This window comes from Megalobrama amblycephala, linkage group LG2, assembly GCF_018812025.1.
Source record: "Megalobrama amblycephala isolate DHTTF-2021 linkage group LG2, ASM1881202v1, whole genome shotgun sequence".
In the NCBI taxonomy this organism is placed as follows: domain Eukaryota; kingdom Metazoa; phylum Chordata; class Actinopteri; order Cypriniformes; family Xenocyprididae; genus Megalobrama; species Megalobrama amblycephala.
In genome coordinates, this window is record NC_063045.1 from 4,496,160 (window position 1) to 4,516,349 (window position 20,190).

General features: G+C 34.2%; 1 protein-coding gene and 1 pseudogene across 2 annotated transcripts; one reads left to right on the forward strand and one right to left on the reverse strand.

Annotated features, from left to right (window-relative positions):
* The first annotated feature begins 756 nt into the window (after positions 1-756).
* On the forward strand, positions 757-4,115 carry LOC125263234. 2 transcript variants are annotated; one of them, XM_048182223.1, is made up of 6 exons: positions 757-892; positions 1,358-1,678; positions 1,866-2,192; positions 2,366-2,434; positions 3,197-3,511; positions 3,813-4,115. In XM_048182223.1, the coding sequence occupies exons 1-6, from the start codon at positions 835-837 to the stop codon at positions 3,818-3,820; spliced, it is 1,098 nt and encodes a 365-aa protein (XP_048038180.1). In that variant the 5' UTR covers positions 757-834; the 3' UTR covers positions 3,821-4,115. The 2 variants fall into 2 exon arrangements, with proteins under 2 accessions (XP_048038180.1, XP_048038181.1); XM_048182224.1 differs by having other exon boundaries at positions 1,881-2,192.
* A 5,187-nt stretch (positions 4,116-9,302) lies between these two features.
* LOC125263230 lies at positions 9,303-17,532 on the reverse strand (annotated as a pseudogene).
* Positions 17,533-20,190: the final 2,658 nt, after the last annotated feature.

Consider the following 20,190-nt stretch of genomic DNA (forward strand, 5'->3'; position numbering starts at 1 on the left):
ATAATTAAAAAGGAAAAGAAATAGGCTACTCTGTTTATATAGAATAAACCGAATGAAATGTGCATTCTCTTTCTTGATGCTTCAAAAACTTCTAACTAACCCAACCATGGACACTTTGATGATGTTTTTATTACCTTTCACATGGACAGGACTACTTTGAGGATGACTAAATCTAAAATTTTAACTGTGCTCTTACGGAGGTATTACGGGTTTGGAACGACATGAGGGTGAGTCATTAATGACATCATTTTCATTTTTGGGTGAACTAACCCTTTAAATATATACACAAACCTAGACAGTGTACCATTTGAGTGGAAAAGTAATGTTAGTTGTAATTAATAAAAAATATGCATACTTTTGTTTTGGTTCCTCTCAATGTTTCTTTCCAATCTGCTTGAATATCTTCATTCATCATCAGTTATCTCTATTTTCTCATGTTTTCCAGCTCATCTAAAGCCCAGATAGTCTCCATAAGCTTTTATACCTCGCACACATGCACAGTAAGATGATTTAAGCATTTTCAGACTTTTGGAAAACACTTCAAAAGCACTAGTGTGGACAGAGACACATTACCAAACCTGTTTATTTCTGCTCGATTTCCTCTAAACTTTGACTTAAACAGCTTCAGCTGACTGTGTGCTGTGTGCTTTACTTTTCCCTGTTTTTGAGTTTGAAAGTCCAGGATCAACAAAAGCTTGTTGATTTTCGTGATGTAAAAGAGGATGGACGTCTGAGAGTAAACTGTTATAGAGGTCAGATGAGGATTCACACACAACCAGATAAATATCACAGTCCAGTCGTGTTTCAGACATTTTAAATGTTGCTACTGAACTGATGAGGAAAATGTTTCTCAGATTAGTTTTGTTCTGTTTGTGTTTGTGGCGTCTGGATGGTGAGTTTTAAATGTTTTTATGATGTGAGTTGTCTCTTTTCTAGTACCATGTTATAATTTAAATTAGTAAGAGAGGATCCACATTTAAGGATATTCTTATATAGAAATAATTAAACTGTGATTTTACTGACAGATCAAGTTTGAATGAATGTCAGGTGCCAAATTCTGTGACTGTATAGACGCTGTATTGAGCTAATTCGGAATCCCAATCATAACCATTACTCTACTATGAAGAGTTGCATTATGGGTCTGGTCACAGAATTCAGTACAGAATTCTTGAGTGAAACTCTCTTTTCTTTTCCTTTTTATTTAGTTTTTGGTCCATATATTCAAGATATTTATTGGTGTTTGTAGTGCTGCAAAATATAATTCACTAAACATTTACATGAACATTTTAATGAAGGTTTCATTGAACCAACTTCGAGTTATTCAAAGCTTTAATCTGTGTCAAACTCTGTTCTTCAGGTGTGTTTGGTGATGAAGAGAGGTTTCTGTTTAAGCATGAGGGAAAAACAGTCTTTCTGGGCACTAGTCTTACTGATATTAAGGATGATGATGAGATTCAGTGGATATTTGGACATAAAATCCCTTTAACAGCTCCATTCAACAAACAAACCGACAGAATCACTGTATATGACGATGTTCTTGATGGGTTCTTCATAAAGAAACTGCAGCCGGCTCATCATGGATCTCTGATCATCCCAGACATCAGAACTGAACATGCTGGAGTTTATCAACTACTGATCAACCAGCGAGTGAAGATTTCTTTTTATCTCTTTGTCCATGGTGAGTTAAATATTTGTATTTACTGGTTTGATTTTTTAAATCACCGGAAACTATTAATTCACAAACCATGTTGCTCCTTTTTTGTCTGTTCTGTTGTTTTATATTATTCATTTCTTAGTTACATTTGAAGTTTGTAAACAATTATAAAGTTGTTTAAAAGCCTGTCTCTGTTTGTTCTCCATGTGAGTGTTTGGTGATGCAGGAAAGCCAGTGTCAGTGATGGAGGGAGATTCAGTCACTCTGAACACTAGTCTCACTGAAATGGAGGATGGTGATGTGATTCAGTGGTGGTTTTGGACTGAAAAGAACTTAATGGCTAAAATCAATGTAACGGCCGACAGATTCACTGTATATGATGATGTTCTTGATGGGAGATTCAGAGACAGACTGAAGCTGGACAATCAAACTGGATCTCTGACCATCACAAACATCACAATGAAACATAAAGGAGATTACAACCTTTGCATTATTGGATCAAAGGTTTTGTTAAAAACAATTACAGTTTCTGTCAGTTGTGAGTAGAACTCATTTGTCCTGTCCTTCAAATATTCTTATTTTATTTTGTTTCTAAATTAAATTGCTGAATCAGTTTCTAGTTTGAAATGACAGATCAAATAAACACTCACACAACACAATAAACATGAGATTGTTGATTAGATTTGTTCATATTTCTCTCATGTTTTCCAGCTCGTCTGCCTGTTCCTGGCATCATCAGAGGCTCACTCAACATCACTCGACTCTGTCACACATGTTCGGGTACGGCAGCGCTGATATCAGTGTTTATTATAATGATTTATGGAATTCTTGATTCTGATTGGTCAATTGCTGCATTCAATTGATTACAGAGACATGAACTGAGACATGATTACAGAGGGTTTTTTCACAGCCTACCTGACTGAAAGGCCTCATTAATATGCAAGTCATTTCAGGTCATTATTATGCGATTCTTTTGTCTTCTCAGGTGTAAATGACCCATTATTCATGATGATTCACGCCTCCACGCATACTGTGTTTCTTGACAAAAAGTGTCTTATAAAAACTAAATCAATATATTGCTATAAATGAAAGAGTAGTCAGCATAATTTTTACATAATTCTGAAGCAAAAACTCTAGTCTACAAACTCCAATACTCAGAAGTCTTGTGAACACAGATTTAATATACTTTTTTTGGCCTTATTTCAGTGACTTAAGATTTTTGTTTTTTCAATAACCACGCATAAACGTTATTCCTTCAAAAATACAAACATGTACATACATGTTCCTCACATATTATGGTAGCCTAGTTTGTGCTGAATACAGTGTAATGACACTTTTGTCATTTATATGTTTATGAACAACTGAAAAAAGCACAAATGTCAGGGCATGCCAAAACTTCTCCAGGGCCCAAATCAGCCTCAGACTCCAGGGGGTTAAATGTCTGTTTTGTTGTGCAGATATTATTCATTTTAAATTTCAGACTGTTGACTTTAGTTATTTAAAAGTCTCAATCTTGTTGTGTTTGTGTGTTTGGTGATTCAGATGAAGTGAAAGTGTCAGTGAAGGAGGGAGATTCAGTCGCTCTAAAAACTGATCTTACTGAAATACAGACAGATGATCTGATCCTGTGGACGTTTGGAACGGACAAATCACTAATAGCTAAACTCAATAGAAAGTCCAGTAAAATCTCTATATATGATGATGTTCTTGATGGGAGATTCAGAGACAGACTGAATCTGGATCATCAGACTGGATCTCTGACCATCACAAACATCACAACTGAACATGATGGACTGTATGAAGGGACCATCGAAGGAAAGAAAGAGATCAGATGCAGATTCAGTGTTTCTGTCTCTGGTGAGTCACGATTACAGTGTCATTTGTGCTGCCAGCTTCACAATAATAATGTGTTTTTACAAAAATAATTATTTAATTTAGTGTTTATTAAACAATACCATTCTTGCAATTATTAAAGCACTTTCTTTACACATTATAGCTTATAATGTGTAAAGAAAGTATTGTTTATAATGATGTTCAGGTCCAGTTCATTATCAATCCTCATGATGAATTTCTGTCTGTATTATATTTCATGAATCAGGTTTTGCATCTGTAACATCAAGTTTATTTTTCTCCTTTTGTGTTTGTGTTTGTCTGACAGGAATCTGAGGAGACGGAGGAGACGTACACGTGTTTCAGATCAGAACAATGATCAAACTCTGTGATTCTGTTTCTCACTAATGAACAACTGCATCTGTCTTTACAATCTATTACTGTTTCAAATATAATGTTTTGTTTTTTAATATATTTCCACAAAGTGATCTTTAATGAGTTTATTGTGATCCTGTATGATAAATACTGTAGATTATCAACGAATGCTTTAAATATTTAGTATAACATGCTTTTTTTCTCTGTATGTATCTGCCTGCCCTAATCAATAAAGTTTTCTCCATGTTTTATTACATTTATTATGTCGAGCGCCCCCTGGAGGAATTGGCCTCCTAACTTTGTGACTATTTTAATGTTCAGCAGAACACAACATACAGCGCTTTACATGATTAAAACATCATTTATAAAATATAAATGATGCTCCCCATCATTGTTTTCAAGAAATTATGCAATCTGTGCAGCGTTTACGTTGTAAAATTGTAAACGATCATATACTTTAGACTCTCACAAACAAATGAGCCTATGTCCAAAGTTTATTTTTCAAGTGCAGCAGTTTTATTTATAATATCCCTGCCTATCTATGTAATTTCCCATCTGTTCTCTGCATGACATTTTATTCTTTCTTTCTTCTTCTTCTGTTCATTGGTGTGTTCAGCTGTGAATGTGAGTCATGTGACTCTCTCCTGGTACAAAGGAAATAGTGAGTGACTATGTTACACACCTCAAGTTGAGGGTACAGAGTTATTTATTCCTCTTTTTGAAAGAGTGAAAACAGAAGCACCATCTCAGAGAAACATTTTCTACAGATGAAATATGAAGGCAAATGCATATGATTATGACGATATGATTCTGTCTGTGTTTTTAAGATCTCTGATGTTCATCTCATCTCACCTGAAAAGCAAAACACTCGCAGGATCTCAGGACAAGATGAAACAGTTGCTTTAAGACCTTTTTTAACTAAGGTGACCAGATGTCCCGTTTTTCCTGGGACAATCCCCAGATAGCAAACAATGATCAAAATAATGTTAAATCAATGTTAATGTGTCAACGTTAACCGCATTGAATCAATATCACTTTTGCACCCACAATTAATGTTGAAAAAATGTTGACATTTCAACAATGAATCAATGGTAATGGCACCGAATCAATGTTTGAACTCTCAGAAAATGGAACACAACTACAATTGACTTAAAGCCACACAGCCTGAAATCAACTGAAGATAAAAGAAGACAATAAATCTCTCAAGATCTCAGCAGAAGCTCTTTATGAGAATTAACAGAGGTTTAAATGTTGATGTTTTATTGAAAATGTTGGTCACCATTATGGTGATCAGTGTTTCCTTTAGTTGGGCAGTTTGAATCTTGAATTGAGTTTGTGCTCTTTGTAACAGTGTTTACCAAAACACATCATTTGTTGCAAAGAAACCAGAAAAGCATGCAAAAGTGATATTGATTCAATGCAGTTAACGTTGACACATTACCATTGTTTCAAACATTGCTTGCTCTCTGTGTCCCGCATTTCAGCTCTATTTTTAGCGTCCTGACTAACAAAGGTAGCCAATCTCGTCATAGTATATTTTGGAGAACAAAATTACCATCCAATCACAATTCGTTAACTTGCAGTTAGTGAAGGCAGGATATTAGAGACCACAGAGGAGATCACAGACGCCAAAATGACAAAAAAGACTGTGTGTACATTTAACGAGGGTCTTCAAGAAGTTTATCAAGTTATTATGCGCAGTAAGTTGTGAAAAAATAACTCAAATTAGTATATGGCTGAATGACACACACCAGCTAGCGCTCTCTCTCAGACAGCATCCCGAAATCAGTTGCGCCTGAATAGTCAAATACAGACACAGTTCTCAAAATGGCCATCATGTGGAGTATCTTACATAAATACAATTGGTTATGGCTTAAGAGAATGTAAACAGCTTGGTGAAAATGGGATATGTGCTAAGACACTATAGTTACAGATTCTTGAAAGGGACACATGTCAGTATATTATATTCAAGCATTCGGTCTTAAAGTGACAGTAGCCTAAAATACCTGTCTTTGTCATTAATGTTAATTTAAACAACAAAAGACGTTAAATAAATCCAGCGTTAGCGTCAGTTCTGACAGGTCACGTCAGTCAAGCTCTCAAACTCTATGCAATTATTAATCATATTTGACGATAGTGGTCCTGACAGAAATATACACATGTTAAAAAAAACACTTAGAGACGTTGTTTATTTAATTTGTATCTCTATTGTATTTGTCTTATTGTTTGTAATTTGCTTATTTGTTCTTTTTTATGAAACAAACAAAAAAAGAACTTATGATATAGATGGGGGTGGCATGACGAATCTGGTCACGATATTTTTAACATGGTTGGTTTATTTCTGAAGAAAATGATGCAATCGGTCTACTGGAAGTGGAGGCCTGCTGGAGTTTAGACATTGTGAAATCATCAACAGAAAAAAAGGCCAAAATAAGCTGGTGACAAAAATAAGTGATGTGTGGTCATTTTAAGTGACAGTAAAGTTTCAATGACTTCAGTACAGAGCAGCTTCACTTCAGCTCATCTATCAGTCTTTTCATATTCGTGGACTGAAAACATTGAAGAAAATGTTTCAGAAATTTGCAGCTTTACAGAAAATCATGAAGTTATAGTAGAAGTAGAAGTCATTTCAATAAGTACTTACTTAACGAGTGCTTAGAGAGTAGGCACTGCCCACAAAGGAAGGGATGTTCTCGTGACCTTGCACAACGTTCCCTAAATATTAATATTAATATTTATATTATTATTATAATATAAAAACAGTGAAATGCAATTTTGTTTTATATTAAATTACACAAATATACTTTGTTTATTAACCAATGTCTTTGCTGCTGACCTTCAATGATCTAATTTAATCATACTAATAAGCAAAAATTTCTTTAGCTTAGATTTAGAAATAAGAGTGTTAACTTACTTCTCCATATTCTTCTTTAATCCAGAATGGCAGCACAGCTGAAAGGTTTGTTTGAGCGGTGCCCTCTACTGTACAGGCGTAAATATGCATTTCCTTCAGCCTGAGTCTTATTCATTTCACATTTGGTGTGAAAGGGCTTTAACATTGTCAAAAAATATATATTTTTTGTTGAAATTAAGCTTAGCCCAGGTGAGAAAAAGTAACGCAATATTGTAACGCATTACTGTTAGAAGTAACTTTCCCTAACACTGTCTGCGGTGTTAACTGAGCGTTCCTATGTTAGTTGGGGATTTTTCATTCAGGACAGCACTGCATCTTCCTGACCCATTTAAAAATGTTTTTTGGGGTGGGAGGCAATTAAAACAATAATAGTAATTAATCTAATCAATCACAAATTTTTCGTACATCAAATTTGCCTGAAAACTTATCCCCAAAAGATCATTTGAAGTCATTTTTATGTAAAGAATCAAATAGACATTACAAAAAGTAGATTAAGAAAGAAATATTTTATTTGATTCAACAGAATTTATTACACAAACTTTTGGACCATGAGATTAAGTGAATAATGACTAAAGTTTAATTTTGGGCTGAACTAAATGTTGATTTGTTGACTATATGTAAACATGGTCAACTGATGTTTTATGAATTATTTTCTTAGAGAAGTTAATTTACTGAAAGCTACCAAGAAAGCTAGGTTACTAAGTTAATTAATTTAATTCACAATATGATGGGTCACACAGGCACAATAGTGCTGTATGACAAATGTATCACTTTTATGTTTCAACCAAACATTTTGAATAAAACATCAACATCTAAACCTCTGTTAATTCTCAAAAAGAGCTTCTGCTGAGATCTTGAGAGATTTATTGTCTTCTTTTATCTTCAGTTGATTTCAGGCTGTGTGGCTTTAAGTCACTTGTAGTTGAACCAACATCACATTGTAACATTGATTCAATGACATTACCATTGATTTTTTTGTTGAAATTTCAACATTTTTTCAACAGTAATTGCGGGTGCAAAAGTGATACTGATTCAATGCGGTTAACATTGACACATTAACATTGATTTAACATTATATCAATCATTGCTTGCTATCTGGGATTTTAAGTGTGCACGCTCGATTTATGGACACCATGGCTGTGGTTTAAATTTAAAGGATTAGTTCACTTTCAAATGAAAATTACCCAAAGCTTTACTCCCCCTCAAGCCATCCTAGGTGTATATGACTTTCTTCTTTCTGACGAAGACAATCTGAGAAATATTAATAAATATCCTGATGCATCTGAGCTTTATAATGGCATTTAACAGTCGTCACAAGTATGAGCTGAAGAAAGTGTTTCCATCCACATCCATCCATCATAAATAATAATAAAGTTAATAAAGGCCTTCCGTATTCAAATAACCGTAAAAAAACTGAACTGGTATCACATCAGTTCCATAAGTTTAATAGGGAAGGCATAGGACATACAGATCTTTGAAGAATACAGAAGGCGGTCTGGCGGAAGCTGGATATTTGACTTCATAAATTGTTAAATATGGATATATTTTTATACACAAACACATCACTTCACTTCAGAAGGCCTTTATTAACCCTCCAGAGCCGTGTGGAATATGTTTATGATGGATGGATGTGGATCGAGTCACTTTTTTCAGTTCATACTCATTTGCTAATGCATACTGCCATAATAAAGCTCAGATGAATCAGGATATTTATTAATATAATATAATATAATTCCGATTGTGTTCATCAGAAAGAAGAAAGTCATATACACCTAGGATGGCTTGAGGGTGGGTAAAGCTTGGGGAAAATTTCATTTTAAAGTCAACTAATCCTTTAAATCACTGTACAACAAGCATTTTAATAAATTGTAAAAGCAGACAACTGCAGCTGATTTACTGCAGCTAAACCTCAGTTAATTCACAGAAAGAACTTGAAACGTGAAATAAATAAATTCAAACTGGTCTGTAATAAGTGAAGCTGGTAAAGCTGTTTTTGGAGATGTTTAATAAATCTTTGCTCAGATCTTGAGAAATGTCATTGATTTGATTTGCAGTTGATGTTTCAGAAATGAATTTAAATGGGAATAAAGTTCTCAACCAGAACATGGCTGAAACTTTTGAAAAAAAAGAAAAAAAAAAAAAGTCATATTATTTACAATTTACATAAAAAACAATTTAAAATAAAATAATTATTTATTTGGTTGAATTAATAAAATAAGCCACATTAGGCTGTACTGAAAATTTAAAAAAGTAAGTAAGTTCAATTTACTTTCATAAAGTTAATCCAACTAAACTTTATGATTTCATACAACATTAAATGTGTCAACATACTTAATATTCTAACTCAAAATGTTAAGTTGGGTGAATGTTTTATGTTTTTTTTTTTTTTTTCTTTCTTTCTTTCTTCCCCACCATGTACTAATAAACAGCCAATACAATAAGCAACTAGTTAAAAGTGAGAGTTGGACACTATAAAATATAGTGTTAGAAATCTTATTTCCCACATTATTTACACTGTAATCACACACATTTTGTTTTTACATTTTAAAACACATGTTTTTATTTGATAACATAAACTGTGAAAGAAGTGAGGAGTGTAAAGCATAATGCATTCACAAAACAACTTTTGTAAAAGCAGTGTAATCTTACACCTTTGCATGTCAAATATATACATTTTCTTTAATGAAAAATCCCTCCAAAGATCACAAATGACATATGTCCTGTTTAATTCTAACTTCTGATAACGATCATGGTTTAATTAAAAAAGATGTTGGTCACTATTCAGGCTGTTGTCTTCTGTCAGTTGGATTGAGTAACAGGTTGCATCTTGTCAGGTTGTAAATTGAATCCTAATAAATGACTATTTTGTCTTTTGTTTTTTCAAGTTTATCAATGATGTTCTGTAGCTGATGAATCAAATTCCTCATTTCAACAATGAGTTTCCCAACCTTTGATGTGATCTCACTTTCATCTATTAGTTCAGTTATGGCTGTTTCTGCGAGTTTGTTTATATCATTGGCTTCCCTGGTATTTTTACAAACTGAGAACATGTCAAACACAAGGCTAAATCTGCCAACATATGTTGTTACTGCAGTCGAACATATCATTTCAGACATCTGCGCAGTCAATTCAGCAATGTCTTCCATCCGTATGACATCTTGCTCTTTCAATATTTTCTTAGTACAATCAGTAATGTCTTTCACCTTGTCAGACACGGGGGTGATTTTATCCTGAAATTCCTCAATTCCAGCTTTAACTTCTTGTCTTAATTGTGTAATTTGCTGCTTTTTTTTAGAGCTGCTGGTTACACTTAGAAATCCAGAGGCTATGAAATTCCCTCCTCCTACGACAACAAAAAGAGTAGCAACAGCAGCAACAAGAAGATAAGACCCCAGAGTATACAGAGCGACTAATCCTGCAACCACAGCAGCACCTCCAAGTATTCCCGCCACTCCTGCAAGTCTGGATCCTTCAGCAGAAATTCCGTAACCTTTTTCAAATGTCTTGATAGTACCACACAATCTCTCTGTGCACTGCTGGAGTTGAGGGTAATCTCTCTCATAGAGATCCATAAATTCCTCTCTGAGACGAATGACTCCGGCTCTAGAGAAAACAAATATGAAGAGTTTATAATAGTGAATCTTGTACAATTAAACATACAGATGACTGTTGATCATTTATGGATGCTTTAGCATGTTAAATAATTTCAGTAGATATTTTAATATTGCTTCATCTCATTTTTGTTTAAACACCCAATCATTGCTATTTTCTGCATGACGTTTTCTCACATTATTTCAGGAGGTTCATCCAAGCTTTTGCGCCGGCGGTGATGAGTGGACGATGCCATTGTAGCTGCAAGTAAATAACGCAAATTAATACATTATCTCTTTGCATGATATTATCCCAAAATGTTACCATAAACTAAACACAGAATTAACAAGGTTATTTTCCAAATAACAATTGTGTGCTTTTTACACAGAATCACATTATCAATCACAAATCAATCACATTATGAAAAGTCTAATTTCTGCATATGTAAACAATATATAGTTGCCTATAAAAGTTATAATTTGTCAGTTTAAGTGTAATGCATTCTTATGATTGCTAAAGTGGATTCCTCATTATACCAAATTCATTTTTCAGTGTTCAGTGATATCATAATGGTAAGTTTATTCATGTTTACCAGCTGTACTGTTGTCAGATCGCTTCAGTTTTTTCCCAGTGTAATCCATCACATGACGTAAAGCCCCCTTATTTTTCTTCTCTTCTCCAGCTTTCCTCAGATCCTCCAGGTTCTTCGCCCATTCATCTTTTCCCTCCTCCTTCAGTATGGGGATCAAGAAATCCAGATGCTGAAGAGTGAAAGCGCTGTCTGATTTAAGTGCAATCTCAGACAGATTCATGATGGTCATATAAGCTTCATGCACCAGCTTAGACTTTTCATTTTTAATCTTCTCCAGATCGCTGTTCAGTTTTTCTTCCATTTTTGTTTTATTCTCCAATTCATTCACGTTTTTTTCATTTTCCACTGTAATGTTTTCAAACATTTTTTTATCAAAGTTGATTTTAGGCCTTTTAACAATGAATTCATACCCCTGTTCGAGGTCAGCAAATGTCATAGTTAATGTTTTTGGCTTTGTCACATATTTCTTGTTCTCTCTGACATGTTTGCTGTAATGACACTTCCCTGTACACACAGTGCATTGATTGTTTTTCATGACTGAGCACTTTAAAGGATCTTCATCCTCCATCCAGCAGCTCTCATGACAGTTTTCCTCACAATTGGAGCAGCAGTTTACACTTCTCTTCCACCACCATTCATTTATAGTGGAAACTTTTTCTTTGACAGCTGTTTTAACTGTAAACTGAAAGTTTTCACATGTTTGAATCTTCTCTCTGTAATCTTTGATAGCTTCCTGAATCTGAGTCAGTTCTCGATTTTTTGATTCCTTCTCAGAAATTTGCTCCTTCAGATTACAGACACAGGCCTCAAGTCGCTTTCTCTCTTTCAGAACATCTAATGTCATCACAACACTTTTTCTGTTATTTTCTTCCAGGAATGTGAAGAACTCTTGCATGCTTTCGTCTCCCATTTCCCATGATGATCTTGAGTATTTGATCATATTGTTTGTTTCTTTTTTCTTTCTGTTGGTTGTTGAATAACAAGTGAACAGGTTGTTTTTTTCCATCTCTTCTGCAGGGAATCTGTGCTTTCTTGATGACTTTGAGTGCATGGGTTGGACATTGTCCATCTGAATGTGTGAGTAGAAACACTATGTTGTTCTCTATATCTCTACCAAACAGAGACAGAATTGAGTGAAATATGTAAAGCTCTTTTCCAGAGAGTCGATTCTGAGACGCTGTCATCACAAAACACACTCCATCAATATAATGAATCCCATCCTTATCTGAAAATAATCTGATCAGACATTCAGAAATCTCTTCATCTTTATCATATCCTTCAGTGTTTCCATAACCTGGAGTGTCAATGATGGTCAGAGATGTTGGTTTCTCTTCAACAAACACCTCATAAACAGTAATCTCAGATGTCTGGGATTGTGTTTCATCTACATCTTCTTCTTCTTCATCTGTGATTTCATACCATTCTTGATCGTCGAACTTCACTCCCAAGAAGTAGTTGATCATGGTGTTGATGATGGTTGTTTTCCCAGAACCGGTTTCTCCCACCATCAGTATGACTTTGCCTTGCTTGCTTCTGTCTTTTTGTCCATATGTCCATCTTCTGACCTTTCTGTTAGTCCCCTGAATATATTTTCTTTCAGTTTTTAGTTGGTAAAGCACTGGAGGACCTGGATTCAGTAGTGTCGCATCAGGACATGATCTGTAATAGAGAGAATTAACAGCATCAACGTGATGATTTCAACTTGTTATTTATTAGTCTACAGTACCTGCTGACCCAGATAGCAAGCAATGATCGGAATAATGTTAAATCAATGTTAATGTGTCAACATTAACTGCATTGAATCAGTATCACTTTTGCTCCCGCAATTAATGTTGAAAACATGTTGAAATTTCAACAATAACTCAATTGTAATGGCACTGAATCAATGTTACAATGTGATGTTGGTTCAGAAACAAGATGAGTAAACTACTTTGCTTTGTGAGGCTGAAAACTATATCACCTGATCATCTTTGATTGTTTCTTTGCAACAAAGTATGTGTTTTGGTAAAGATCACAAACTCACACAAAAAGCCAAGAGTCAAACTGCCCAACTAAAGGAAACACTGATCACCAAAATGGTGACCAAACATTTTCAATAAAACATCAACATCTAAACTCAACCCCAGGGTCTCGAGTCCTTCAGGTTTGACTCAAAACTCAGTCTGTGCTCAACAATTGTATGTGCTGTTACACAGCCTTGTAGGCCAGGCTTCAGACACTGGCTCCCACAGAAGTGTTCCCACAGCGTCAACACCATGACACAGCATCATCTTGTTCCCCTCTTTGGGAACAGGGTTACATAAATAGCCTGAGACTATGTTTCTCTTGTGGTTTTCTCCACCAATCAAAGACTAATGACTCAACACAAGCATAGTGAAAAATCACACTTTTATTAGGTGAGTAAATTAATAAAAACAATTGCTTACGCCATAGTGAGAGGTTCATCCATGCTGCCTCGCCGGTGGGGGTGAATAAATGATGACATTGTTGCTGTGATTAATAAAATACAAGTGAATACATTATCTGTTTACACATTTATCACATAACACAACTATTGGCAAAATCTTTGAATTCTGAATTTTGTGAAGTTAATATTTATACCACAGGGGTGTTGAGTTCTTGATTGACTGACAAACATACTAAAGTTGTGGAATTACAGTGCATGACATTTCTCTGTATTAAGGTAACGACACTGTTCTTGAAGCAAATTAAACTTAAAGCTTTGCCATTAGTAGAGATGCTGCTGCCAAACACCAATGAAAGCACAGACAGACTGAGGTAATTTACACATGCCTGAACAGTCTTTTGTTTTTTCTCTCTTTTTCTCTTGCTTTCTGAGAGCTTTGAGTGTCTTTCTTTTCCGTGAACGTTTGCAAAATGAAATGAATTGATTTGGACCGCTTTTTCACAGAAGTGATTTCTCAGTCAGTTAAATAAACACACAGTTACCAGAAAACAATCAATCCTGTTTTTTCAGTTGTTTTCCTATGTGAACATGTGCACAGAGAGTCTTTATCAAACGAAACATTTTCAATAAGACATCAACATCTAAACCTCTGTTAATTCTCAATAAGATCTTCTGTAGACGTGTGACAGAAATAAAGTCAGTCTAGTTAGTAATAAGTGAAGCTGGTAATGCTGTTTGTGGAGTTGTTGAATCAGATCTTCAGAGATTTAATGTCTTTTATCTTCAGTTTATCTAAGGCTGTGGCTGAAGAAAGTTGTAGTTTGTGTTCTTATTTCTCTTTCTTTCAGTGTTTGTTCACAGCAGGTGTTTGAATGATTGAAAGAATGTTTCAGGAACATCAAACTAACCTTTAAATAACATTCTACTAACATTAAGGAAACTGGACATTTTTATGTTCTTGGAATGTTACAAATCAACATTCCTACAATGTTGAATTTTAAATCAAAATTTAGTTGAAAGAACATTTGAGGAACATTATACCTTATAAAAACATTCCTGGAACGTCAAGAAAACTGGACATTTTTTACATTCACAGAACCAACACTGAATATTTGGAGAACATTCTTATAACAAAATTCTGTTAGGTGGGAATGAGTTGTTAAAGAAAACAAGAACTAAATTCTTACTTATAAGAGCAGACTAGATTGATTTCTTCTGCACGTGTTCATTAAAAATCATGAACTTAGATTCATTAGAGACAAAAATCTTTGAGAGCCGCTGTCCTGATAAAAAGTGCTCATTGGTGGAATAAAATAACAAAATACTAATATTTCACTGATAAAATGGGAAAACATTAACTATAGAAATATTTATCCTGAAATGACTGGAAAGAGATTAGTACAACTCAACAAAAAAAAAGTAATCGGTTTGCCATTATTTTTTATTCTGCCATTATCCGGTTAGCATGATTAGCCCCTGCTGTTACACACTGCAACACCATTCTGTGTTATAATAATGCTTGTTTTCTTTCTTTGTTTTTATTAATGATTTTATTAGTTTTAATAATTATGGCCTTACCTGAAGTACATGACCTGAACTTAGCAGTGGAGTGTCATTGTGTCTCAAATTTGACATCAGTCTTCTTTTAGCTTCTTTTATTCTATTTGCTGGTGAGGAAAAAAAAGGTTTGAGATTTTTATTTTAAATGCAAAAATTGTCTTTGTAACAGTGTTTACCAAAAAACAAAAACAAAAAAAAAAACCCAATAATTATCAGGTGATGTAGTTTTTATCATCATAAAGCAGAGTAGTTTACTAATCTTGTTCCTGACCAAAAGTGGTTATTTGTTATTAAAATATTATATTCACCAATAATACTTTCTTGCCACAGATCATATTCTGATATTTTTTAAAATACATTATGAGAAATATATTTTGACACACACAGACATGAAGAATCAGCATATGAATCTCAACAATGTTGACATCCTTCGTGCCACAATGCATGCTGGGAGCCACCATAGAATACATGACTCCCAGCATGCATTGCAGCATGAAGGATTTCACCACTTTTTGCACTTTAAAAGTCAAGATTCAGAGTGTCTGATCTGTAACAAACAAGTATTTTTGGTAACCTATTAAAAACAAATATACACTTTTGATCAGAATTACGATTAGCAAATGATTTTGTTTTATGATGATGAAAACTATATTGTCTGATCATCATTGTTTCTGGTTTCTTTGCAACAAATTACGTGTTTTAGCAAAGATCACAAACTCACACAAAAAGCCAAGAGTCAAACTGCCCAATGAAATGAAACACTGATCACCAAAATGGTGACCAAACATTTTCAATAAAACATCAACATCTAAACCTCTGTTAATTCTCAAAAAGAGCTTCTGCTGAGATCTTGAGAGATTTATTGTCTTCTTTTATCTTCAGTTGATTTCAGGCTGTTTGGCTTTAAGTCAGTTGTAGTTGTGTTTCATTTTCTGAGTTCAAGCATGATGTTGAACCAACTTCATATTGTAACATTGATTCAATGCCATTACCATTGATTTTTTGTTGAAATTTCAACATTTTTTCAACATTAATTGTGGGTGTAAAAGTGATATTGATTCCGTGCAGTTGACACATGAACATTGATTTAACATTATTTCGATCATTGCTTGCTCTCTGGGTTGTGATTAATTCTATAATGTAGTTAGTGATTTTTGCGGACAAATAACACATTTTCAATAAAAACAGTTGCATACAGGCTATACATTTGAGCAGGTTGTGCATTTTCTAGAAACACTGATTTCCTTTAACCATTTAAAAATGCATTTTTAAAAAAGGGGGGAAATCTGTCAGGACTAACAGTAACACACAGATATTAGTCATTAAATATTCACTTGGTTATGAAGCTATTTCATAATGTAATTAACAAAACTTTTCAGTTACATTTGTTCTCATTCTTAATATCTAGCTTAATATGTAGCAGTTTAAAATAATACTGTACTCCCCTCCAAAAAAAAAATTGAAATTTCAACAAAAAATCAATGATAATGTCATTGAATCAATGTTACAATGTGATGTTGGATGAAATACAACTACAACTGACTTAAAGCCACACAGCCTGAAATCAACTGAAGATAAAAGAAGACAATAAATCTCTCAAGATCTCAGCAGAAGCTTTTTTTTTAGAATTAACAGAGGTTTAGATGTTGATGTTTTATTGAAAATGTTTGGTCACCATTTTGGTGATCAGTGTTTCCTTTAGTTGAGCAGTTTGACTCTTGTTTTTCAATGATTTAACATTGTTTTGATCATTGTTTGCTATCTGGGCTGCCATTTCAACATTATATAATTCAACAGAAAAGGCAGAGAACTGAAACAACATTGTACAAAGTATCATGCATATGAAGCATTTAAAATTATTTCCAATTAAGAAGTATGCATTCTCACTCTGAGGTCTTCATTTATAGGGTTGTCTTTTGTTAATCCTCTAATGCAAGTTTTTATATATGTCAATATATTGAATATATTGGGTTAACAGGGTACTTCACAGGTGAAGTGAGGTAAAGTGATAAGAGATTAAAAAAATTCAAGTAGATACAAGTCTGAAAAAAGCTGTTATTATTAGCTGTACTTGACTGCGTTCCTTGACACGCCCCCTGACTGCGTGTCACACTCCAGTTACAACTTACTCTAAACTGTACATTATAGTGCACACAACCAAGCACATACATTCTCAACATTAACACAAGACCAACCTTGCAGTCCTGATCCAAGCTCTTGCGTGTTTGCGATTGAAACTGGAGAAGCTGGATAGCTCGACCTCCACAGGTCCTGCTTGAACAGAGAAACTCTGTAATTTAGTCTTTCTTATGTCATTCTTATGTCAGGTTCTGTGCACGTACATTTAACGCGCACAGAACCATCTATCCCAAAAAGTTGTGTTTCGATTAAAGTGAGATAAAACAACATCAGAAAAACTCACATTTTCAGTGCTTCTCTATTTTTTTCTCTTCACTTCCTCTTCCTCTCTCTCTCTCTCAGTCCCGCCCAAAACAGGCGTGAACAGGTAAACCTATAAATAACAGCAGAATATACTGAATATAAAAATGTGATTTCAGAATGTATATATATAAACATTTTCTTCATGAAATGTTTGCAAATATAGAGAAGCAAAACTAAGTGCAGAATGAGAATTAAAATGAGAAACAGCTGAAGCTTTGATAGGCTAATATTTAACTGTAATATTATCAAGCAGAAATATTAAAAGGCTACAGAGCCCATAAAAGGACATGTTGATGGAATTGAATTATTAAATTGGAGGGAAAATATATTTAATGCTTTTGCTTTCTTTCGCAAATGTTTTCAGATCCCCAAGAATGTTTGTTCTCGCTTGCAAAGAGCCCAAAAGTTTTGGATATAAACAAAAACGATTTTCGGTGGATCACAAAACTTTTGCAAGAGAACACAAAAATATTGAAAATACGTTTTATCCTCCCATCACACACAGGCGTGTGCATGCTCTATGAAAGGCAGATCAATTAAATGTGATTCAGTAGAAAATGGAGTCTTCTTTTTGCTTCATTCATAATTTTCACCACTAGATGGCATCAATGTGTACAGTGTCCTTTGGAAAACCCATTGACTAATGAACCGTTTTACAATACGAAACAAATATCTCATAAAGAAATGATTACTAGTTTTTACATGTGTTTTCTAAAAACTTTTCTTTTTTTTTCTTTTTTTTTTTGGTCATTTAGAACATTTTAAGCAATGGTAAAGTGCAGCTTTTCTTCTGATGTTTGATACATTAAGATTTGTTTAATATATTAAAACCTTTTCAATAATAACTGTCTAATGTGCAACAGTGCCCAATCACCTCAATAATTATGGCCACAAAACTTAATATGTCAATGTTTTAGTTTTACAAACAGTTACGTTACAGCAATGTTCACTGATCAACATACAGGAAAATAAATCTTTTCGGACAAGTTAATACAATCTTTTCTTTACAAATAATGTTTAAAATGCGTCCCTTTATGAGACAAGGAGATATTTCATTACGTGCTGTTCTTGATCTATGTGCTTGTTTGAGCAGAAAAAATAATAAAAGCCATAATAAAAGAAATGGATCTAGTTAAGGTTTAGTTCCATGCCAATACAATGCTAATTTCCCTCCCAAACTCACTACAATGTTACAACCACTTTGTGATTTGTAACTTAATCAGATGTACATATTCACAGTTTTCTTTCAACCTCTTCAAAAGGTTTAATTTCAAAAAGGTAAACAAATGGGTAAAAACGACACCCACTCATTTCCACAAGCTCTTTCAAAATGTTGTAAAGTATGTCACAATCTTTCTGCCCATTTTAAGTATAACTGCAACTTTCCCAGTGTTAAATTAACACTACTCAGCAGAGGAGTAAAGTCCAGGGGTCAGAAAATAAAAGTCCTGCCATATTTTTATTCCACCCATTGAAGCAGTGTTAAAGTTAATGAGATAATTTAGTGATTAATTGAGTGACCATTATTGAAGACACCTGATGATAACAAGCAGAATCACCAAAGGAGAAAATCACAATTTAAGTCACCATCATGGAGATCAGTGTTTGTTTTATTTGGGTTCATAAACCTTGACTTTTTAATGTTATATTTTGTTTGGGCTGTTGTAACTGGTCAAATAATTATGGAATAAACACCACCTGATCATCTCTCTTTACTGTTACAACTCAGTTACAACAACCAAACAAAATCTAAATAAAACACTGATCTCAATGATGGTGACTTTGTTGATTCTGCTTGTTATCAGCAGGTGTCTTCAATAATGGTCAATCATCACTCAATTATTCATTAACTTTAACAATGCTTCAGTGGGTGGAATAAAAAATATGGCAGGACTGTGGTAACCTTGGTTCCTTGAGAGGGAATGAGACATTGTCTTCATGCTTTGTACGCAAGGCAATGCTGTTAAACGACTGTGTTCCCAGGAGAAAGTAGTAACTGTGGAAGTGCATCATCTCAGTCTGTGATTGTTTCTCCTCTCAACGGTTCATCCAGCAGGAGGTGCTCTGCACTTCACAGGCTTTATCTCTTGTTGGGGGTTTTGGTGCACTAAAATGTGCTTTTTTTCTAAGCCTTGCTACTGTTATATACATAGTAAACAGTTAAAACATGAGGATAACGTGTGTAAGCTTATCATTCTTAAATTTCAGGAAACACTGATCCAGGCCTCTCCCACTAGGCAAAGTTATACCTAGAAGACGTTTTTTCAACGTCTTGGCACACGTTGAAAAGACGTCCACTGAGGAGCCAGAATGAAAGTCTTCTGCATGTCCGATATAGATGTTCCTGGAACCTCCGTACAAGGTTTAAAAAGACATCCAGGGATCCATCCATAGGCAGTAAAACACATGTTCACACCTTAAGACAACTTATCTGTAATTCACACATCTTTGGATTGTGAGAGAAACCAGATCTGAACCAGACTTTCAGACTCAGCTGAGATTCGAACCAGAACCCTTCTTGTTGTGAGGAGACAGTGTTTCCACTGAGACACTTGTGCTGCCCTTACACACTGACATAAAATATACTTGTAGAAGAATCATTTATTTATTTATTTATTTAAAAAAAAGAAAAACTATTTCAGACTTTTTTCATGTTTGTATGTAAAATAAAATAAAATAAAATAAAAACATTTTACATGTACAAAACTGTTTAAATATATGGTGAAATGTACAACATCTGTGTTTATATGAGTCCAATCTACACAATGTTATTTGCATCAAATAACTAATGATTGAGCATTTGTGTAAAATCAACTGAAGATAAA

Coding starts and splice junctions, on each gene's coding strand:
- LOC125263234 (XM_048182223.1), top strand. CDS start 835: ATGAGGAAAATGTTTCTCAGATTAGTTTTGTTCTGTTTGTGTTTGTGG. Junction 893..1,357: donor GTGTTTGTGGCGTCTGGATG/GTGAGTTTTAAA, acceptor TCTGTTCTTCAG/GTGTGTTTGGTGATGAAGAG. Junction 1,679..1,865: donor TTTTTATCTCTTTGTCCATG/GTGAGTTAAATA, acceptor TCTCCATGTGAG/TGTTTGGTGATGCAGGAAAG.